Source organism: Hemitrygon akajei, chromosome 11 (genome assembly GCF_048418815.1).
Source record: "Hemitrygon akajei chromosome 11, sHemAka1.3, whole genome shotgun sequence".
NCBI classification, from domain to species: Eukaryota; Metazoa; Chordata; class Chondrichthyes; order Myliobatiformes; family Dasyatidae; genus Hemitrygon; species Hemitrygon akajei.
The window spans coordinates 26,878,234-26,901,729 of record NC_133134.1 but is presented as its reverse complement, the minus strand read 5'-3'; the positions used below and the strand labels follow the sequence as shown (position 1 = coordinate 26,901,729).

General features: G+C 53.2%; 2 protein-coding genes across 3 annotated transcripts in view; one reads left to right on the top strand and one right to left on the bottom strand.

Moving 5' to 3' along the window:
- pdxdc1 (pyridoxal-dependent decarboxylase domain containing 1) overlaps positions 1-2,021 on the top strand; it is a 90,626-nt gene extending 88,605 nt beyond the window's left edge. The window contains exon 23 of the mRNA XM_073060505.1: positions 1,456-2,021. Coding sequence (XP_072916606.1) covers positions 1,456-1,547 — 92 coding nt within the window. The 3' untranslated portion in view covers positions 1,548-2,021. The remainder of the gene's footprint in view (positions 1-1,455) is intronic.
- The window catches only part of ntan1 (N-terminal asparagine amidase), a 66,455-nt gene continuing 43,298 nt past the window's right edge, over positions 340-23,496 (bottom strand). For both annotated transcript variants that reach the window (XM_073060506.1, XM_073060507.1), the window contains 5 exons: positions 3,138-3,191; positions 2,306-2,359; positions 882-979; positions 668-781; positions 340-574 (listed from right to left, as the gene is read on the bottom strand). In XM_073060506.1, the coding sequence (XP_072916607.1) occupies positions 404-574; positions 668-781; positions 882-979; positions 2,306-2,359; positions 3,138-3,191 (491 nt within the window). In that variant the 3' untranslated portion in view covers positions 340-403. The remainder of the gene's footprint in view (positions 575-667; positions 782-881; positions 980-2,305; positions 2,360-3,137; positions 3,192-23,496) is intronic.

Sequence of the window (23,496 nt, the reverse complement as noted above, 5' to 3'; positions counted from 1 at the left end):
TTGATATCTGCTATTCTGTCCCTCTGCACGTTGAATGTGAAAGTTTCTGTAACCACAGTATTCTCTGGAAAGGTACAAATAATTCAGCTGTTTAAGGAGACTGATGGGGTGGGGGGGAAGTTAAGAGTTCAGGAATAATTCGAAAGGCTATACTTCACAAAATCAAACTTATTATAGATGGTATCAATAAAATGATTGTAGAATTTTCACATGGACCCTCTTCCAATCTGTCACAACTTCAAAGAACTGCAGCAGAGTGTTTTGCCATATTGTCATTGACAAAACTACTACAGTCTAACAAGTTAATTGAATGGAAATAACCGTTTGAATTGTCAAGCCTTCATGTTCAACACTTTTAATGATTAGAAAGGAACAAAACATTTAGGGGTAAAAAGTACCAACTTCAGCTGGCATCATGGAGCCTCTGCCAACCACCATCTGCGTTTTTTTTGTAGTTCCTGGGCTTGCTGCTGGGAAATGGTGTCTCTTTTGGAACAGCACTTAGAAATTTTACGGCATTCTTCCAGTGCTTTACAAAGTGTGGTGGTTCAACCAGAGGAGATGTTGAAAAAAACTTAAAGAAATATTCAAAATTAAGTGATTAGAGATAAAAAGAAATGCTTGAATTGATACAATTTACTAGTTTCTGATGAGTAATTTACATTACCTTTAATATCACATCATCGGGCTGCTGCAACCAGAATGTAGCACGTGGAAATGGCTTCCACTCATATGGTTCAATCTGCAACTCTTCCACTTTTGAATCATAAATTGACATCATCTGCAAGGAAACAAACAAGGTCATTCCTACATTGCCACATCATCTCTATGGCTTAAAGTTACATGAAAATGACAGCTTTTGAGGCAAATTTGAAGCTTACCGGACCTGCCAGAAAAATCCGAGCAGAACGAATATCCTCGTCTGGACCTTTCTCTGGGAAGGTTGCTTGAAAGATATCACCAGTTTTCACATTTACAGCTGATGAATAAAATATACAGTAACATTTTAAATAATTCATTAATTTAAGCAGCCTAGGCAATTAATAGAGCTAGACAGCATTTCATACTGATACATATTCTGAATGGATACTTTAAAAACTTGTGTTTTCCATCTTCCCCTAATCTAAAGAGCCGATAATCAGTCACTTTGCATACTCGTATGATATTGGTGGAACCAACAATATAAATAACTCATTGCACCGTGAATTACTTCCCAAGTTAGATTTTCACCAATTGCTTTGTTAATCAAGTGAAAAAACAATAGATCAAATAGTGAATTCCAGTTAATTGGGCCATAGCTTAATTCAGACAAATGATTTTCTAACAGTCACATGCATGTCATTAGCTGTTAGACACTACATCATACGTGGAGGGAAGGTAGAGAGAGGTGTGTGAGTGTGCGTAATGGATAGTAAGTAATAAAAAGACAATTCCGAACAGTTTTGCTCTCTGCAGTTTCAGGTACGCAGGTGCCAGAAATGGCTGGAAGTGAACATGAAATGATTTCTCTACTTCAAGTTAGAAACTACAAAGAACTAAGAAAATGACAATCATCTTGTATGTTATTAAAATGAAGATTTGGAAAATGCAATTGTCAAGAGTACTGTTTGAAGGCAATCCTCTATCTGTACTGATTTTGTTCATTTACAGTCAAAAGAACACGTCAGCATTCAGTGAACTCAGCTGTTGAAAAACATCAGGAACTAATAGTTTTATAGCACTGTAGTTTTGGTAGTGTTCTAATTTATACTGTAATTCATTTAAATGCACAACTGTTACTCAGTTACATGGTTGTCTTTTTTTTAAAAAAAATACCTTTTTAACTATTTTCATAAAACTTTGGCTAATTGGAGCAGCCACTTAATTGGGCCAAAATGTCCTGGTCCCAATGTGTCCCAATTAACCAGAATCCATTGTACTTCCCTTTAACGAGGCTGTCCAGCCATGTGAATATTCTCAAAATTGTGGTTTGTATTCTGTATTATAGGAATAAAAGATGATCAACCTGGAACATTTCCAAATCAATATTTGATTATACTTATTCAAATACAAAACAGGTTCTGCCTGCTATGAACAAACAACATGGCAATACTCGGGGTGGAGTCGAGAGAACATTCACTTGGGTAAAGGCTTCTGTGACTCAGGCCTATTTCCCAGCAGAAATTAGCTGGTCCAGTGGATTGACAAAAATAATACTGAGTGATTCCTTCTCCTACACCTGGAAACATCCAGCTGCAGGAGTGATTTGGGTACTTCAGTAAACATGAAATCATGGTACAACAGAAAAATGCAACAAAATACTCACCTATTCCATATATCACAGGCCAGTGAGTATTTTGCTTCATTACATCATTAAGCTCTACAAAAGAAAATGTTTCAAGGTTCATTTAAGCCATTGTCACTTGCTCTTCAGTTAGTTTAGAAGTGAGGTACAGGAATCAGAAATTGAAGCAATTTGCATACAATGTAATTTTCATGCATTATGAATGAACTTCACAACTAATGCAAATACCCTAAATTATAATCACTGTACAAATGTAGAGCTGACAAGTTACACATTACTAGGTCCCACTGGTTGCAAACTGCCATTATTAGTTGCCACAGGTGGCTGTGGAGGCCAGGTCACTGGGCGCATTTAAGGTGGAGATTGATATGTTCTTGATTAGTCAGGGTGTAAAAGGTTATGGGGAGAATTCAGGAGAAGGGTTTAGAGGGAAATGGATCAGCTATGATGAAATAGCAGATGAGACTCAATTATTCCTGAAGGGCCTAATTAACCAAGAACCAGCACGTGGCAGACGAAAGAAAAATTGTATCTCTGCTCCAGAACAAATAGATTCGTAACTCAACAGTAATTGAAACAGTTGAGATGCAGTAAGCAAGAGCTAGTAATGGAATTCAGTGATCCTGCAGAGCCTAAACAGGTTTCAAAACATGACATTGCAGTTTGATTAACATGGGGGAGGCAGAGTAACTTTTTGCACAAGTCAGTGGGTTTTTGTTGACATTAAAATGTAGAAAATGTAAAAAAAATTATCTTCTGGCAATTTTGTTTAAAAGGAATCCACATAAAAACAGTCAAATTCTAATTCCCCCATCCTTAATGCAAATAAATCTTAAAATAAAACTTCGTTTACCTGTTACACAGTAGGTTTCTAAATGAATCTTCTCTGGCTGACTGTTCAAAGCGTCTGCAAATGGATACAAGGTATATGACATTAAACAAAATGCTGACTTTTTGGTTAGCAGATAACCAATTTACTGCTAACAGATTTTGATACAAGTCAGGATAACCAGGTGCCAAACTTCACTGTCAAATTAGTGATAGGACAAACATAAGCTGGGTATAGAATGGGCATTTCTATCAATAATTATAGGGAGTTTACAAGATTAGACTTGCTACTGGCATTGATGAGCATTTTCTAAAAGCTTAGTATGTTTAATTCTAAAATAAAATTACTTGGCCAAGATAATTAATAAATTCTGACAAAATAGTTACCAACCTGTGTTGCATAGCACAGAGTGACAATTTTTTAAAAATGGGAAGTCTGTTCATTAGTTTTAGGACAAGATTTTTCTGGCATAGCTGAATCTTACAGACCAGGAGCTAACCTTTGCCACAGGAAGGAACCATTCACCCCATAGGGTGAATGCTAGACACCACCACAGCAATCCCACCCAGGGGTTCACAACCTTTTATTACACCATGGACCCCTACCATTAACGGAGGGGTTCATAGACCCCAGGTTGGTAACTCCTGCTATTTTCCCCCCTCTTGCAAGTAATCTTATTCCCATCAATTATGCGTTGATTCCTTTGCATTTATCTACACCAGAGCACACTACTATTGGGAGAACATTCAAACCCCCAAATAAGCAGCATCTGGAGGTCAGGATCAAACAAGAACATCGCCCTCATGCTCATTAATTTACCCAGATTCTCCAACTACCCAACAACACACGGGATAAGGATACCCACTAACCTGCTGAGTTCCTCCAGCAATGTGTGTATTGCTCTGGATTTCCAGAATCTCCTATGTTTATATTAGCTAGTTAACATATCAGTATGTCTTTGGTATATGGGAGGAAAATGGAGCAACTGATCAGATAGAACATAAAAACTTCACAGGTATAACATAGATCAAACATCAGTAAGTTTTCCAACTTGCAAAATTGGCCTTACTCCTTTCCATTTAATTTTATTTCTTTATAGGCCTGTCAGTTTGACGTCAGTGGTGGGTAAATTAATGGAAAGTATTCTTAGAGATGATATATATAATTATCTGGACAGACAGGATCTGATTAGGAACAGTCAGCATGGATTTGTGCGTGGAAGGTCATGTTTGACAAATCTTATTGAATTTTTTGAAGAGGTTACGAGGAAAGTTGACGGGTAAAGCAGTGGATGTTGTTTATATGGACTTCAGGTAAGGCCTTTGACAAGGTTCCGCACAGAAGGTTAGTTAGGAAGATTCAATCGTTAGGTATTAATATTGAAGTAGTAAAATGGATTCAACAGTGGCTAGATGGGAGATGCCAGAGAGTAGTGGTGGATAACTGTTTGTCAGGTTGGAGGCCGGTGACTAGTGGTGTGCCTCAGGGATCTGTACTGGGTCCAGTGTTGTTTGACATATACATTAATGATCTGGATGATGGGGTGGTAAATTGGATTAGTAAGTATGCAGATGATACTAAGGTAGGTGGCGTTGTGGATAATGAAGTAGGTTTTCAAAGCTTGCAGAGATCTAGGCCAGTTAGAAGAGTGGGCTGAACAATGGCAAATGGAGTTTAATGCTGATTAAGTGTGAGGTGCTACATTTTGGTAGGAATAATCCAAATAGGACATACATGGTAAATGGTAGGGCATTGAAGAATGCAGTAGAACAGAGTGATCTGGGAATAATGGTGCATAGTTCCCTGAAGGTGGAATCTCATGTGGATAGGGTGGTGAAGAAAGCTTTTGGTATGCTGGCCTTTATAAATCAGAGCATTGAGTATAGGAGTGGGGATGTAATGTTAAAATTGTACAAGGCATTGGTAAGGCCGAATTTGGAGTATTGTGTACAGTTCTGGTCACTGAATTTTAGGAAAGATGTCAACAAAATAGAGAGAGTACAGAGAAGATTTACTAGAATGTTACCTGGGTTTCAGCACCCAAGTTACAGAGAAAGGTTGAACAAGTTAGGTCTTTATTCTTTGGAGCGTAGAAGGTTGAGGGGGGACTTGATAGAGGTATTATAAATAATGAGGGGGATAGATCGAGTTGACGTGGATAGGCCTTTTCCATTGACAGTAAGGGAGATTCAAACAAGAGGACATGATTTGAGAGGGGGCAAAAGTTTAAGGGTAACACAAGGGGGAATTTCTTTACTCAGAGAGTGGTAACTGTGTGGAATGAACTTCCAGTAGAAGTGGTAGAGGCAGGTTCGGTATTGTCATTTAAAGTAAAATCGGATAGGTATATGGACAGGAAAGGAATGGAGGGTTATGGGCTGAGTGCGGGCCAGTGGGACTAGGTGAGTGTAAGCATCGGCATGCACTAGAAGGGCCGAGATGGCCTGTTTCCGTGCTGTAATTGTTATATGGTTATATTTACAACTGGGCTACATTCTTTTCCAATGAGCATCAAATTCCTTCCTATTTATGTACCAGTTACTTCCATTTGCTCCATTAATTCCCACCTTCTCTCATTCAATCACTCTATAACCATCACAAAGGCATGCCATTTCTGCTTTCTCGTCCCTGTTCACTGGCAGCTCCCCTCAATGCAATATTTCGCACATGATAAAATACCATGCACAAAGACTTTACCCAAATCATGATCATCTCGTTAGTTACAAGCAATTCCCTAAGCTGCTACTTGAATTCAGATAATACCTGCCTTAGAAGAACCCGGCCTGATTCAAGTCATGGAGTCAAAGAGAACTACAGCACAAAACAGGCCCTTCAGCCCATCTAGTCCCTTCCAAACTATTATTCTGCCTAGTCCCATTGACCTGCATCCAGACCATAGCCCTCCAAACCCTTCCACATCCATCTACTAACCCAAACTTAAAATGTTGAAATCAAACCCACATCCACCACTGCCACTGGCAGTTCACTCCACACTCTCACCACCCTGAGTGCAGAAGTCCCCTTCACCTTAACCCATGACCTATAGTTCTCAACTAACCTCAGTGGGGGGGGGGGGGAACCTGCATGCATTTATACCATCTACACCCCTAATTTTTTGTATACCTCTATCGAATCTCCCCTCATTATTTTCTGGCAAAGTCCTAACCTATTCAACCTTTCCCTATAACTCAGGTATTCAAGACCTGGCAACATCCTTGTAAATTTTCTCAGCACTTTCAATCTTACTGACATCTTCCCTATAGGTAAGTGACAAGAACTGCACATAATACTCCAAATTAGGCCTCATCAACATCTTATACAACTTCAACATAACATCCCAACTCCTGTACTCAATACTTTGATTTATGAAGGCAGATATGCCAAAAAGCTCTCTTTACGACTCTGTCCACCTGTTAAGTGCAGCAAGTTGACTCGGGGTTTTCTGCAATGTCTCTAGAGGTATTGCTATCAGTTATCCTGTAAAGCTTCTTTTTATATATTTCTCTATCTCTCAGATGTCAATTGCAGTGATTATAAAAGTCAGCTCCTTTATATGCATGTACATTTTTAACTTCAAATTCCTGTTGGCACCATTCCATAATGATTTTAACCACCATTTCTGTGACATCCAGGTTTGCATCTCTACAGTTTACCAAACAGTCTATAAATTCTACAATGTCACAGGATGTTTCTATAAGAACATCCTCGTCTGTTTTCCTGTTCCTCCCCTCACAGAACGATATTGGCACAACTCTCAGGCATCGGTAACTTGACCAGACTTCAAAGTGCTTCTTAATTCCTTTCTGGTCACCAGAGGTAGGATTAAATTAATTTGCACATCTTCAATGATATACAAGCCAAATACAAAGCCACAGAAGGAGATATTAGTGAGCTTCCTGATGAGAAAGAAACCACCATTAATCAGGTTATCCATTGTTTTCTTGTGTTGCTAAAACTTCCAAAATCTCAAATGGTAATACCCCAAAGAATATTGATGCAGATACAACTTCTGAATCAATGTTAGTGGAAAGCCCATCCCAAGTTTCTTAAACCAGAAAGCAATCTTCACTCATATAGCAAGGCACAAATTAACTAACTCCCTCTACTTAGTCAAGGACAGACACCAGAAATTGAATAGATAAAACATACTGCTTTTATGTAAACTACAGAATCAATTCAAGTTAAAGTTTAACCCAGAATGGGAGATAGGACAACTTGTTTATTGTAATAAGGAACAATAAGTGGTAGAAAACTGGTTTATGCAAATGTACTTTCAAACCATTTATTGTCATGAGATATTTCTGAACCACAAAATAAACATCATAGCATATTAAATATGAGTAGGCAAAGTAGAAGAGGAAAATAAAGGAGTTGTTGAGGAAAGCCAGAAGAAAATGTGGCCAAGGAAAGAGTTCAGAAAGACAAAAAGTGATTAATGTGGGCAATGAGAGATTTATACATTTGCCAGATTCACCTTTTAATTCTAATTAATATTCCACAACTAATTTCCCAACCTCAGTAAACTCATTTATTAAAAACAATACAGCATGTATCTGAACTTCCAATTAAGACATCAACTTTTTATTGATCTTCATTGGCCGAAAATCTCAATTTCAAAGTTCTCGTCACTGATTTGAAACTCCTCCATCACCTTGCAGCAAGAGAACCCCGTGCCCTCCAATCGGTAATGAGTCCAACACTGCCGGTCAGTGGTGTGTGTGAACGAGTCCGACCCTGCCGGTCAGTGGTGTGTGTGAGCGAGTCCGACCCTGTATGAGCGTGTCCGACCCTGCCGGTCACAGGTGTGTGTGAACGAGTCCGACCCTGCCGGTCAGTGGTGTGTGTGAACGAGTCCGACCCTGTATGAACGAGTCCGACCCTGCCGGTCAGTGGTGTGTGTGAACGAGTCCGACCCTGTATGAACGAGTCCGACCCTGCCGGTCAGTGGTATGTTTGAGCGAGTCCGACCCTGTTTGAACGAGTCCTACCCTGCCGGTCAGTGGTGTGTGTGAACGAGTCCGACCCTGTATGAACGAGTCCGACCCTGCCGGTCAGTGGTGTGTGTGAGCGAGTCCGACCCTGCCGGTCAGTGGTGTGTGTGAACGAGTCCGACTCTGTGTGAACGAGTCCAACCCTGCCGGTCAGTGGTGAGTGTGAACGAGTCCGACCCTGTATGAACGAGTCCGACCCTGCCGGTCAGTGGTGTGTGTGAACGAGTCCGACCCTGCCGGTCAGTGGTGAGTGTGAACGAGTCCGACCCTGTATGAACGAGTCCGACCCTGCCGGTCAGTGGTGTGTGTGAGCGAGTCCGACCCTGTATGAACGAGTCCAACCCTGTCGGTCAGTGGTGTGTGTGAACGAGTCTGACCCTGTTTGAGCGAGTCCGACCCTGCCGGTCAGTGGTGTGTGTGAACGAGTCCGACCCTGTTTGAGCGAGTCCGACCCTGCCGGTCAGTGGTGTGTGTGAACGAGTCCGACCCTGTTTGAGCGAGTCCGACCCTGCCGGTCAGTGGTGTGTGTGAACGAGTCCGACCCTGCCGGTCAGTGGTGAGTGTGAACGAGTCCGACCCTGTATGAACGAGTCCGACCCTGCCGGTCAGTGGTGTGTGTGAGCGAGTCCGACCCTGTATGAACGAGTCCAACCCTGTCGGTCAGTGGTGTGTGTGAACGAGTCTGACCCTGTTTAAGCGAGTCCGACCCTGCCGGTCAGTGGTGTGTGTGAACGAGTCCGACCCTGTTTGAGCGAGTCCGACCCTGCCGGTCAGTGGTGTGTGTGAACGAGTCCGACCCTGTTTGAGCGAGTCCGACCCTGCCGGTCAGTGGTGTGTGTGAACGAGTCCGACCCTGTTTGAGCGAGTCCGACCCTGCCGGTCAGTGGTGTGTGTGAACGAGTCCGACCCTGCCGGTCAGTGGTGAGTGTGAACGAGTCCTACCCTGCCGGTCAGTGGTGTGTGTGAACGAGTCCGACCCTGCTGGCCAGTGGTATGTTTGAGCGAGTCCGACCCTGTATGAACGAGTCCGACCCTGCCGGTCAGTGGCGTGTGTGAACTGGCCCGAACCTGCCGGTCAGTGGTGTGTGTGTGCGAGTCCAACCCTGCCGGTCAGTGGTGTGTGTGTGCGAGTCCGACCCTGTATGAAGGAGTCCAACCCTGCCGGTCAGTGGTGTGTGTGAGCGAGTCCGACCCTGCCGGTCAGTGGTGTGTGTGAGCGAGTCCGACCCAGCTGGTCAGTGGTGTGTGTGAACGAGTCCGACCCTGTATGAGCGAGTCCGACCCTGCCGGTCAGTGGTGTGAGTGAGCGAGTCCGACCCTGCCGGTCAGTGGTGTGTGTGAGCGAGTCAGACCCAGCTGGTCAGTGGTGTGTGTGAACGAGTCCGACCCTGTATGAACGAGTCCGACCCTGCCGGTCAGTGGTGTGTGTGAACGAGTCCGACCCTGCTGGTCAGTGGTGTGTATGAACGAGTCCGACTCTGCCGGTCAGTGGTGTGTGTGAGCGAGTCCGACCCTGTATGAACGAGTCCGACCCTGCCGGTCAGTGGTGTGTGTGAACGAGGCCGACCCTGCTGGTCAGTGGTGTGTGTGAGCGAGTCCGACCCTGCCGGTCAATGGTGTGTGTGAGCGAGTCCGACCCTGCTGGTCAGTGGTGTGTGTGAACGAGTCCGACCCTGCTGGTCAGTGGTGTGTATGAACGAGTCCGACTCTGCCGGTCAGTGGTGTGTGTGAACGAGTCCGACCCTGCTGTTCAGTGGTGTGTGTGAGCGAGTCCGACCCTGCCGGTCAGTGGTGTGTGTGAACGAGTCCGACCCTGTATGAACGAGTCCGACCCTGCCGGTCAGTGGTGTGTGTGAACGAGTCCGACCCTGTATGAACGAGTCCGACCCTGCCGGTCAGTGGTGTGTGTGAACGAGTCCGACCCTGTATGAACGAGTCCGACTCTGCCGGTCAGTGGTGTGTGTGAACGAGTCCGACCCTGCCAGTCAGTAGTGTGTGTGAATGAGTCCGACCCTGCCAGTCAGTGGTGTGTGTGAACGAGTCCGACCCTGTATGAACGAGTCCGACCCTGCCGGTCAGTGGTGTGTGTGAACGAGTCCGACCCTGTATGAGCGTGTCCGACCCTGCCGGTCAGTGGTGTGTATGAACGAGTCCGACCCTGCCGGTCAGTGGTGTGTGTGAGCGAGTCCGACCCTGCCGGTCAGTGGTGTGTGTGAACGAGTCCGACCCTGCTGTTCAGTGGTGTGTGTGAGCGAGTCCGACCCTGCCGGTCAGTGGTGTGTGTGAACGAGTCCGACCCTGTATGAACGAGTCCGACCCTGCCGGTCAGTGGTGTGTGTGAACGAATCCGACCCTGTATGAACGAGTCCGACCCTGCTGGTCAGTGGTGTGTGTGAACGAGTCCGACCCTGTATGAACGAGTCCGACTCTGCCGGTCAGTGGTGTGTGTGAACGAGTCCGACCTTGCCAGTCAGTAGTGTGTGTGAATGAGTCCGACCCTGCCAGTCAGTGGTGTGTGTGAACGAGTCCGACCCTGTATGAACGAGTCCGACCCTGCCGGTCAGTGGTGTGTGTGAACGAGTCCGACCCTATATGAACGAGTCCGACCCTGCCGGTCAGTGGTGTGTGTGAACGAGGCCGACCCTGCCGGTCAGTGGTGTGTGTGAACGAGTCCGACCCTGTATGAGCGAGTCCGACCCTGCCGGTCAGTGGTGTGTGTGATCGAGTCCGACCCTGCCGGTCAGTGGTGTGTGTGATCGAGTCCGACCCTGCCGGTCAGTGGTGTGTGTGAGCGAGTCCGACCCTGCCGGTCACTGGTATGTGTGAACGAGTCCGACCCTGCCGGTCAGTGGTCTGTATGAACGAGTCCGACCCTGCCGGTCAGTGGTGTGCGTGAACGAGTCCGACTCTGTGTGAACGAGTCCGACCCTGCCGGTCAGTGGTGTGTGTGAACGAGTCCGACCCTGCCGATCAGTGGTGTGTGTGAGCGAGTCCAACCCTGTATGAACGAGTCCGACCCTGCCGGTCAGTGGTGTGTGTGAGCGAGTCCGACCCTGCCGGTCAGTGGTCTGTATGAACGAGTCCGAACCTGCCGGTCACTGGTATGTGTGAACGAGTCCGACCCTACCGGTCAGTGGTCTGTATGAACGAGTCCGACCCTGCCGGTCAGTGGTGTGTGTGAGCGAGACCGACCCTGTATGAGCGAGTCCGACCCTGCCGGTCAGTGGTGTGTGTGAACGACTCCGACCCTGTATGAACGAGTCCGACCCTGCCGGTCAGTGGTGTGTGTGAACGAGTCCGACCCTGCCGGTCAGTGGTGTGTGTGAACGAGTCCGACCCTGTATGAACGAGTCCGACCCTGCCGGTCAGTGGTATGTTTGAGCGAGTCCGACCCTGTATGAACGAGTCCGACCCTGCCGGCCAGTGGTATGTTTGAGCGAGTCCGACCCTGTGTGAGCGAGTCCGACCCTGCCGGTCAGTGGTATGTTTGAGCGAGTCCAACCCTGTATGAACGAGTCCGACCCTGTATGAACGAGTCCGACCCTGCCGGCCAGTCGTATGTTTGAGCGAGTCCGACTCTGTATGAACGAGTCCGACCCTGTATGAACGAGTCCGACCCTGCCGGTCAGTGGTATGTTTGAGCGAGTCCGACCCTGTATGAACGAGTCCGACCCTGCCGGTCAGTGGCGTGTGTGAACAGGTCCGAACCTGCCGGTCAGTGGTGTGTGTGAACGAGTCCGACCCTGCCGGTCAGTGGTGTGTGTGAGCGAGTCCGACCCTGTATGAGCGTGTCCGACCCTGGCGGTCACAGGTGTGCGTGAACGAGTCCGACCCTGCCGGTCAGTGGTGTGAGTGAACGAGTCCGACCCTGTATGAACGAGTCCGTCCCTGCCAGTCAGTGGCGTGTGTGAACAGGTCCGAACCTGCCGGTCAGTGGTGTGTGTGAACGAGTCCGACCCTGTATGAACGAGACCGACCCTGCCGGTCAGTAGTGTGTGTGAACGAGTCCGACCCTGCTGGTCAGTGGTGTGTGTGAACGAGTCCGACCCTGTATGAACGAGTCCAACCCTGCCGGTCAGTGGTGTGTGTGATCGAGTCCGACCCTGTATGAACGAGTCCGGCCCTGCCGGTCAGTGGTGTGTGTGAACGAGTCCGACCCTGCCGGTCAGTGGTGTGTGTGAACGAGTCCGACCCTGTATGAACGAGACCGACCCTGCCGGTCAGTAGTGTGTGTGAACGAGTCCGACCCTGCTGGTCAGTGGTGTGTGTGAACGAGTCCGACCCTGTATGAACGAGTCCAACCCTGCCGGTCAGTGGTGTGTGTGAACGGGTCCGACCCTGTGTGAACGAGTCCGACCCTGCCGGTCAGTGGTGTGTGTGAACGAGTCCTACCCTGCCGGTCAGTGGTGTGTGTGAACGAGTCCGACCCTGCCGATCAGTGCTGTGTGTGAACGAGTCCGACCCTGCCGGTCAGTGATGTGTGTGAGCGAGTCCGACCCTGCCGGTCAGTGGTGTGCGTGAACGAGTCCGACCCTGCCGGTCAGTGGTGTGCGTGAACGAGTCCGACCCTGTATGAACGAGTCCGACCCTGCCGGTCAGTGGTGTGTGTGAACGAGTTCGACACTGCCGGTCAGTGGTGTGTGTGAACGAGTCCGACTCTGTGTGAGCAAGTCCGACCCTGCCGGTCAGTGGTGTGTGTGAACGAGTTCGACCCTGCCGGTCAGTGGTGTGTGTGAACGAGTCCGACTCTGTGTGAACGAGTCCAACCCTGCAGGCCAGTGGTGTGTGTGAGCGAGTCCGACCCTGCCGGTCAGTGGTGTGTGTGAGCGAGTCCGACCCTGCCGGTCAGTGGTGAGTGTGAACGAGTCCGACCCTGTATGAACGAGTCCGACCCTGCCGGTCAGTGGTGAGTGTGAACGAGTCCGACCCTGTATGAACGAGTCCGACCCTGCCGGTCAGTGGTGTGTGTGAGCGAGTCCGACCCTGTATGAACGAGTCCGACCCTGCCGGTCAGTGGTGTGTGTGAACGAGTCCGACCCTGTATGAACGAGTCCGACCCTGCCGGTCAGTGGTGTGCGTGAATGAGTCCGACCCTGTATGAGCAAGTCCGACCCTGCCGGTCAGTGGTGTGTGTGAACGAGTTCGACCCTGCCGGTCAGTGGTGTCTGTGAACGAGTCCGACCCTGTATGTACGAGTCCGACCCTGCCGGTCAGCGGTGTGTATGAGCGAGTCCGACCCTGTCGGTCAGTGGTGTGTGTGAATGAGTCCGACCCTGCCGGTCAGTGGTGTGCGTCACCGAGTCCGACTCTGTGTGAACGAGTCCGATCCTGCCGGTCAGTGGTGTGTGTGAGCGAGTCCGACCCTGTATGAGTGAGTAGGACCCTGCCGGTCAGTGGTGTGTGTGAGCGAGTCCGACCCTGTATGAGCGAGTCCGACCCTGCCGGTCAGTGGTGTGCGTGAATGAGTCCGACCCTGTATGAACGAGTCCGACCCAGCCGGTCAGTGGTATGTTTGAGCGAATCCGACCCTGTATGAACGAGTCCGACCCTGCCGGTCAGTGTTATGTTTGAGCGAGTCCAACCCTGTATGAACGAGTCCGACCCTGCCGGTCAGTGGTATGTTTGAGCGAGTCCGACACTGTATGAACGAGTCCGACCCTGCCGGCCAGTGGTATGTTTGAGCGAGTCCAACCCTGTATGAACGAGTCCGACCCTGCCGGTCAGTGTTATGTTTGAGCGAGTCCAACCCTGTATGAACGAGTCCGACCCTGCCGGTCAGTGGTATGTTTGAGCGAGTCCGACTCTGTATGAACGAGTCCGACCCTGTATGAACGAGTCCGACCCTGCCGGCCAGTCGTATGTTTGAGCGAGTCCGACTCTGTATGAACGAGTCCGACCCTGTATGAACGAGTCCGACCCTGCCGGTCAGTGGTATGTTTGAGCGAGTCCGACCCTGTATGAACGAGTCCGACCCTGCCGGTCAGTGGTGTGTGTGAACGAGTCCGACCCTGCCGGTCAGTGGTGTGTGTGAGCGAGTCCGACCCTGCATGAGCGTGTCCGACCCTGCCGGTCACAGGTGTGTGTGAACGAGTCCGACCCTGCCGGTCAGTGGTGTGTGTGATCGAGTCCGACCCTGTATGAACGAGTCCGGCCCTGCCGGTCAGTGGTGTGTGTGAACGAGTCCGACCCTGCCGGTCAGTGGTGTGTGTGAACGAGTCCGACCCTGTATGAACGAGACCGACCCTGCCGGTCAGTGGTGTGTGTGAACGAGTCCGACCCTGCTGGTCAGTGGTGTGTGTGAACGAGTCCGACCCTGTATGAACGAGTCCAACCCTGCCGGTCAGTGGTGTGTGTGAACGGGTCCGACCCTGTGTGAACGAGTCCGACCCTGCCGGTCAGTGGTGTGTGTGAACGAGTCCTACCCTGCCGGTCAGTGGTGTGTGTGAACGAGTCCGACCCTGCCGATCAGTGCTGTGTGTGAACGAGTCCGACCCTGCCGGTCAGTGATGTGTGTGAGCGAGTCCGACCCTGCCGGTCAGTGGTGTGCGTGAACGAGTCCGACCCTGCCGGTCAGTGTTGTGCGTGAACGAGTCCGACCCTGTATGAACGAGTCCGACCCTGCCGGTCAGTGGTGTGTGTGAACGAGTTCGACACTGCCGGTCAGTGGTGTGTGTGAACGAGTCCGACTCTGTGTGAGCAAGTCCGACCCTGCCGGTCAGTGGTGTGTGTGAACGAGTTCGACCCTGCCGGTCAGTGGTGTGTGTGAACGAGTCCGACTCTGTGTGAACGAGTCCAACCCTGCAGGCCAGTGGTGTGTGTGAGCGAGTCCGACCCTGCCGGTCAGTGGTGTGTGTGAGCGAGTCCGACCCTGCCGGTCAGTGGTGAGTGTGAACGAGTCTGACCCTGTATGAACGAGTCCGACCCTGCCGGTCAGTGGTGAGTGTGAACGAGTCCGACCCTGTATGAACGAGTCCGACCCTGCCGGTCAGTGGTGTGTGTGAGCGAGTCCGACCCTATATGAACGAGTCCGACCCTGCCGGTCAGTGGTGTGTGTGAACGAGTCCGACCCTGTATGAACGAGTCCGACCCTGCCGGTCAGTGGTGTGTGTGAATGAGTCCGACCCTGTATGAGCAAGTCCGACCCTGCCGGTCAGTGGTGTGTGTGAACGAGTTCGACCCTGCCGGTCAGTGGTGTGTGTGAACGAGTCCGACCCTGCCGGTCAGTGGTGTGCGTGAATGAGTCCGACCCTGTATGTACGAGTCCGACCCTGCCGGTCAGTGGTGTGTATGAGCGAGTCCGACCCTGTCGGTCAGTGGTGTGTGTGAATGAGTCCGACCCTGCCGGTCAGTGGTGTGCGTCAACGAGTCCGACTCTGTGTGAACGAGTCCGATCCTGCCGGTCAGTGGTGTGTGTGAGCGAGTCCGACCCTGTATGAGTGAGTAGGACCCTGCCGGTCAGTGGTGTGTGTGAGCGAGTCCGACCCTGTATGAGCGAGTCCGACCCTGCCGGTCAGTGGTGTGCGTGAATGAGTCCGACCCTGTATGAACGAGTCCGACCCTGCCGGTCAGTGGTATGTTTGAGCGAGTCCGACCCTGTATGAACGAGTCCGACCCTGCCGGCCAGTGGTATGTTTGAGCGAGTCCAACCCTGTATGAACGAGTCCGACCCTGCCGGTCAGTGTTATGTTTGAGCGAGTCCAACCCTGTATGAACGAGTCCGACCCTGCCGGTCAGTGGTATGTTTGAGCGAGTCCGACACTGTATGAACGAGTCCGACCCTGCCGGCCAGTGGTATGTTTGAGCGAGTCCAACCCTGTATGAACGAGTCCGACCCTGCCGGTCAGTGTTATGTTTGAGCGAGTCCAACCCTGTATGAACGAGTCCGACCCTGCCGGTCAGTGGTATGTTTGAGCGAGTCCGACTCTGTATGAACGAGTCCGACCCTGTATGAACGAGTCCGACCCTGCCGGTCAGTGTTATGTTTGAGCGAGTCCAACCCTGTATGAACGAGTCCGACCCTGCCGGTCAGTGGTATGTTTGAGCGAGTCCGACACTGTATGAACGAGTCCGACCCTGCCGGCCAGTGGTATGTGTTGAGCGAGTCCGACCCTGTATGAACGAGTCCGACCCTGCCGGTCAGTGGCGTGTGTGAACAGGTCCGAACCTGCCGTTCAGTGGTGTGTGTGAACGAGTCCGACCCTGCCGGTCAGTGGCGTGTGTGAACAGGTCCGAACCTGCCGGTCAGTGGTGTGTGTGAACGAGTCCGACCCTGCCGGTCAGTGGCGTATGTGAACGAGTCCGACCCTGCGGGTCAGTGGCGTGTGTGAACAGGTCCGACACTGCCGGTCAGTGGCGTGTGTGAACAGGTCCGAACCTGCCGGTCAGTGGTGTCTGTGAACGAGTCCGACCCTGCCGATCAGTGGTGTGTGTGAGCGAGTCCGACCCTGCCGGTCAGTGGTGTGTGTGAGCGAGTCCGACCCTGTATGAAGGAGTCCAACCCTGCCGGTCAGTGGTGTGTGTGAGCGAGTCCGACCCTGCCGGTCAGTGGTGTGTTGTGAGCGAGTCCGACCCAGCTGGTCAGTGGTGTGTGTGAACGAGTCCGACCCTGCTGGTCAGTGGTGTGTATGAACGAGGTCCGACTCTGCCGGTCAGTGGTGTGTGTGAGCGAGTCCGACCCTGTATGAACGAGTCTGACCCTGCCGGTAAGTGGTGTGTGTGAGCGAGTTCGACCCTGCCGGTCAGTGGTGTGTGTGAACGAGTCCGACCCAGTATGAACGAGTCGACCCTGCCGGTCAGTGGTGTGTGTGAACGAGGCCGACCCTGCTGGTCAGTGGTGTGTGTGAGCGAGTCCGACCCTGCCGGTCAGTGGTGTGTGTGAGCGAGTCCGACCCTGTATGCACGAGTCCGACCCCTGCCGGTCAGTGGTGTGTGTGAACGAGTCCGACCCTGTATGAACGAGTCCGACCCTGCCGGTCAGTGGGTGTGCGTGAATGAGTCCGACCCTGTATGAGCAAGTCCGACCCTGCCGGTCAGTGGTGTGTGTGAACGAGTTCGACCCTGCCGTCAGTGGTGTGTGTGAACGAGTCCGACCCTGCCGATCAGTGGTGTGCGGTGAACGAGTTCGACCCTGCCGGTCAGTGGTGTGTGTGAACGAGTTCGACCCTGCCGGTCAGTGGTGTGTGTGAACGAGTCCGACCCTGCCGGTCAGTGGTGTGTGTGAGCGAGTCCGACCCTGCCGGCCAGTGGGATGTGTGAATGAGTCCGACCCTGCCGATCAGTGGTGTGTGTGAACGAGTCCGACCCTGTATGAGCGTGTCCGACCCTGCCGGTCAGTGGTGTGTGTGAACGAGTCCGACCCTGCCAGTCAGTGGTGTGTGTGTGCGAGTCCGAACCTGTATGAACGAGTCCGAACCTGCGGGTCAGTGGTGTGTGTGAGCGAGTCCGACCCTGTATGAGCGAGTACGACCCTGCCAGTCAGTGGTGTGTGTGAACGAGTCCGACCCTGTATGAACGAGTCCGACCCTGCCGGTCAGTGGTGTGTGTGAACGAGTCCGACTCTGCCGGTCAGTGGTGTGTGTGAATGAGTCCGACCCTGCCGATCAGTGGTGTGTGTGAGCGAGTCCGACCCTGCCGGTCAGTGGTGTGTGTGAGCGAGTCCGACCCTGTATGAAGGAGTCCGACCCTGCCGGTCAGTGGTGTGTGTGAACGAGTCCGACCCTGCCGGTCAGTGGTGTGTATGAGCGAGTCCGACCCTGCCGGTCAGTGGTGTGTGTGAGCGAGTCCGACCCTGCCGGTCAGTGGTCTGTATGAACGAGTCCGACCCTGCCGGTCAGTGGTGTGCGTGAACGAGTCCGACTCTGTGTGAACGAGTCCGACCCTGCCGGTCAGTGGTGTGTGTGAACGAGTCCGACCCTGCCGATCAGTGGTGTGTGTGAGCGAGTCCAACCCTGTATGAACGTGTCCGACCCTGCCGGTCAGTGGTGTGTGTGAGCGGGTCCGACCCTGCCGGTCAGTGGTCTGTATGAACGAGTCCGACCCTGCCGGTCACTGGTATGTGTGAACGAGTCCGACCCTACCGGTCAGTGGTCTGTATGAACGAGTCCGACCCTGCCGGTCAGTGGTGTGTGTGAGCGAGTCCGACCCTGTAGGAGCGAGTCCGACCCTGCCGGTCAGTGGTGTGTGTGAACGACTCCGACCCTGTATGAACGAGTCCGACCCTGCCGGTCAGTGGTGTGTGTGAACGAGTCCGACCCTGCCGGTCAGTGGTGTGTGTGAACGAGTCCGACCCTGTATGAACGAGTCCGACCCTGCCGGTCAGTGGTATGTTTGAGCGAGTCCGACGCTGTATGAACGAGTCCGACCCTGCCGGCCAGTGGTATGTTTGAGCGAGTCCGACCCTGTGTGAACGAGTCCGACTCTGTATGAACAAGTCCGACCCTGCCGGTCAGTGGTATGTTCGAGCGAGTCCGACTCTGTATGAACGAGTCCGACCCTGTATGAACGAGTCCGACCCAGCCGGTCAGTGGTATGTTTGAGCGAGTCCGACCCTGCCGGTCAGTGGCGTGTGTGAACAGGTCCGAACCTGCCGGTCAGTGGTGTGTGTGAACGAGTCCGACCCTGCCGGTCAGTGGTGTGTGTGTGAACGAGTCCGACCCTGCCGGTCAGTGGTGTGTGTGAGCGAGTCCGACCCTGTATGAGCGTGTCCGACCCTGCCGGTCACAGGTGTGTGTGAACAGGTCCGAACCTGCCGTTCAGTGGTGTGTGTGAACGAGTCCGACCCTGTATGAACGAGTCTGACCCTGCCGGTCAGTGGCGTGTGTGTGAACAGGTCCGACCCTGCCGGTCAGTGGTGTCTGTGAACGAGTCCGACCCTGCCGATCAGTGGTGTGTGTGAGCGAGTCCGACCCTGCCGGTCAGTGGTGTGCGTGAACGAGGTCCGACCCTGCCGGTCAGTGGTGTGTGTGAGCGAGTCCGACCCTGCCGGTCAGTGGTGTGTTGGAACGAGTCCGACCCTGCCGGTCAGTGGTGTGTGTGAGCGAGTCCGACCCTGCCGGTCAGTGGTCTGTATGAACGAGTCCGACCCTGCCGGTCAGTGGTGTGTGTGAGCGAGTCCGACCCTGTATGAAGGAGTCCGACCCTGCCGGTCAGTGGTGTGTGTGAGCGAGTCCGACCCTGTATGAAGGAGTCCGACCCTGCCGGTCAGTGGTGTCTGTGAACGAGTCCGACCCTGCCGGTCACAGGTGTGTATGAGCGAGTCCGACCCTGTAAGAACGAGTCCAACCCTGCCGGTCAGTGGTGTGTATGAACGAGTCCGACCCTGTCGGTCAGTGGTGTGTGTGAACGAGTCCGACCCTGCCGGTCAGTGGTGTGTGTGAATGAATCCAACCCTGTATGAACGAGTCGACCCTGCCGGTCAGTGGTGTGCGTGAATGAGTCCGACCCTGTATGAGCAAGTCCGACCCTGCCGGTCAGTGGTGTGTGTGAACGAGTTCGACCCTGCCGGTAAGTGGTGTGTGTGAACGAGTCCGACTCTGTGTGAACGAGTCCAACCCTGCAGGCCAGTGGTGTGTGTGAGCGAGTCCGACCCTGCCGGTCAGTGGTGTGTGTGAGCGAGTCCGACCCTGTATGAGCGAGTCCGACTCTGTGTGAGCGAGGTCCGACCCTGCAGGCCAGTGGTGTGTGTGAGCGAGTCCGACCCTGTATGAGCGAGTCCAACCCTGCCGGTCAGTGGGTGTGTGTGAGCGAGTCCGACCCTGCGGTCAAGTGGTGTGTGTGAGCGAGTCCGACCCTGCCGGTCAGTGGTTGAGTGTGAACGAGTCCGACCCCTGTATGAACGAGTCCGACCCTGCAGGCCAGTGGTGTGTTGTGAGCGAGTCCGACCCTGCCGGTCAGTGGTGAGTGTGAACGAGTCCGACCCTGTATGAACGAGTCCGACCCTGCCGGTCAGTGGTGAGTGTGAACGAGTCCGACCCTGTATGAACGAGTCCGACCCTGCCGGTCAGTGGTGTGTGTGAGCGAGTCCGACCCTGTATGAACGAGTCCGACCTTGCCGGTCAGTGGTGTGTGTGAACGAGTCCGACCCTGTATGAACGAGTCCGACCCTGCCGGTCAGTGGTGTGCGTGAATGAGTCCGACCCTGTATGAGCAAGTCCGACCCTGCCGGTCAGTGGTGTGTGTGAACGAGTTCGACCCTGCCGGTCAGTGGTGTGTGTGAACGAGTCCGACCCTGCCGATCAGTGGTGTGTGTGAACGAGTTCGACCCTGCCGGTCAGTGGTGTGCGTGAATGAGTCCGACCCTGTATGAGCAAGTCCGACCCTGCCGGTCAGTGGTGTGTGTGAACGAGTTCGACCCTGCCGGTCAGTGGTGAGTGTGAACGAGTCCGACCCTGTATGAACGAGTCCGACCCTGCCGGTCAGTGGTGTGTGTGAGCGAGTCCGACCCTGTATGAACGAGTCCGACCCTGCCGGTCAGTGGTGTGTGTGAACGAGTCCGACCCTGTATGAACGAGTCCGACCCTGCCGGTCAGTGGTGTGTGTGAACGAGTTCGACCCCTGCCGGTCAGTGGTGTGTGTGAACGAGTCCGACCCTGCCGATCAGTGGTGTGCGTGAACGAGTTCGACCCTGCCGGTCAGTGGTGTGTGTGAACGAGTTCGACCCTGCCCGGTCAGTGGTGTGTGTGAACGAGTCCGACCCTGCCGGTCAGTGGTATGTGTGAACGAGTCCGACCCTGCCGGTCAGTGGGTGTGTGTGAGCGAGTCCGACCCTGCCGGCCAGTGGGATGTGTGAATGAGTCCGACCCTGCCGATCAGTGGTGTGTGTGAACGAGTCCGACCCTGTATGAGCGTGTCCGACCCTGCCGGTCAGTGGTGTGTTGTGAACGAGTCCGACCCTGCCAGTCAGTGGTGTGTGTGTGCGAGTCCGAACCTGTATGAACGAGTCCGAACCTGCGGGTCAGTGGTGTGGTGTGAGCGAGTCCGACCCTGTATGAGCGAGTCCGACCCTGCCAGTCAGTGGTGTGTGTGAACGAGTCCGACCCTGTATGAACGAGTCCGACCCTGCCGGTCAGTGGTGTGTGTGAACGAGTCCGACTCTGCCGGTCAGTGGTGTGTGTGAATGAGTCCGACCCTGCCGATCAGTGGTGTGTGTGAGCGAGTCCGACCCTGCCGGTCAGTGGTTGTGTGTGAGCGAGTCCGACCCTGTATGAAGGAGTCCGACCCTGCCGGTCAGTGGTGTGTAGTGAACGAGTCCGACCCTGCCGGTCAGTGGTGTGTATGAGCGAGTCACGACCCCTGCCGGTCAGTGGTGTGTGTGAGCGAGTCCGACCCTGCCGGTCAGTGGTCTGTATGAACGAGTCCGACCCTGCCGGTCAGTGGTGTGCGTGAACGAGTCCGACTCTGTGTGAACGAGTCCGACCCTGCCGGTCAGTGGTGTGTGTGAACGAGTCCGACCCTGCCGATCAGTGGTGTGTGTGAGCGAGTCCAACCTGTATGAACGTGTCCGACCCTGCCGGTCAGTGGTGTGTGTGAGCGGGTCCGACCTTGCCGGTCAGTGGTCTGTATGAACGAGTCCGACCCTGCCGGTCACTGGTATGTGTGAACGAGTCCGACCCTACCGGTCAGTGGTCTGTATGAACGAGTCCGACCCTGCCGGTCAGTGGTGTGTGTGAGCGAGTCCGACCCTGTAGGAGCGAGTCCGACCCTGCCGGTCAGTGGTGTGTGTGAACGACTCCGACCCTGTATGAACGAGTCCGACCCTGCCGGTCAGTGGTGTGTGTGAACGAGTCCGACCCTGCCGGTCAGTGGTGTGTGTGAACGAGTCCGACCCTGTATGAACGAGTCCGACCCTGCCGGTCAGTGGTATGTTTGAGCGAGTCCGACGCTGTATGAACGAGTCCGACCCTGCCGGCCAGTGGTATGTTTGAGCGAGTCCGACCCTGTGTGAACGAGTCCGACTCTGTATGAACAAGGTCGACCCTGCCGGTCAGTGGTATGTTCGAGCGAGGTCCGACTCTGTATGAACGAGTCCAACCCTGTATGAACGAGTCCAACCCAGCCGGTCAGTGGTATGTTTGAGCGAGTCCGACCCTGCCGGTCAGTGGCGTGTGTGAACAGGTCCGAACCTGCCGGTCAGTGGTGTGTGTGAACGAGTCCGACCCCTGCCGGTCAGTGGTGTGTGTGAACGAGTCCGACCCTGCCAGTCAGTGGTGTGTGTGAGCGAGTCCGACCCTGTAATGAGCGTGTCCGACCCTGCCGGTCACAGGTGTGTGTGAACGAGTCCGACCCTGCGGTCAGTGGTGTGTGTGAACAGGTCCGAACCTGCCGTTCAGTGGTGTGTGTGAACGAGTCCGACCCTGTATGAACGGAGTCTGACCCTGCCGGTCAGTGGCGTGTGTGAACAGGTCCGACCCTGCCGGTCAGTGGTGTCTGTGAACGAGTCCGACCTGCCGATCAGTGGTGTGTGTGAGCGAGTCCGACCCTGCCGGTCAGTGGTGTGCGTGAACGAGTCCGACCCTGCCGGTCAGTGGTGTGTGTGAGCGAGTCCGACCCTGCCGGTCAGTGGTGTGTGTGAACGAGTCCGACCCTGCCGGTCAGTGGTGTGTGGTGAGCGAGGTCCGACCCTGCCGGTCAGTGGTCTGTATGAACGAGTCCGACCCTGCCGGTCAGTGGTGTGTTGTGTGAGCGAGTCCGACCCTTTATGAGGAGTCCGACCCTGCCGGTCAGTGGTGTGTGTGAGCGAGTCCGACCCTGTATGAAGGAGTCCGACCCTGCCGATCAGTGGTGTGGCGTGAACGAGTTCGACCCTGCCGGTCAGTGGTGTGTGTGAACTAGTCCGACCCTGTATGAACGAGACCAACCCTGCCGGTCAGTGGTGTGTGTGAACGAGTCCGACCCTGTGTGAACGATTCCGACCCTGCCGGTCAGTGGTGTGTGTGAACAGGTCCGACCCTGCCGGTCAGTGGTGTCTGTGAACGAGTCCGACCCCTGCCGATCAGTGGTGTGTGTGAGCGAGTCCGACCCTGCCGGTCAGTGGTGTGCGTGAACGAGTCCGACCCTGCCGGTCAGTGGTGTGTGTGAGCGAGTCCGACCCTGCCGGTCAGTGGTGTGTGTGAACGAGTCCGACCCTGCCGGTCAGTGGTGTGTGTGAGCGAGTCCGACCCTGCCGGTCAGTGGTCTGTATGAACGAGTCCGACCCTGCCGTCAGTGGTGTGTGTGAGCGAGTCCGACCCTGTATGAAGGAGTCCGACCCTGCCGGTCAGTGGTGTGTGTGAGCGAGTCCGACCCTGTATGAGGAGTCCGACCCTGCCGATCAGTGGTGTGCGTGAATGAGTCCGACCCTGCCGATCAGTGGTGTGTGTGAGCGAGTCCGACCCTGCCGGTCAGTGGTGTGTGTG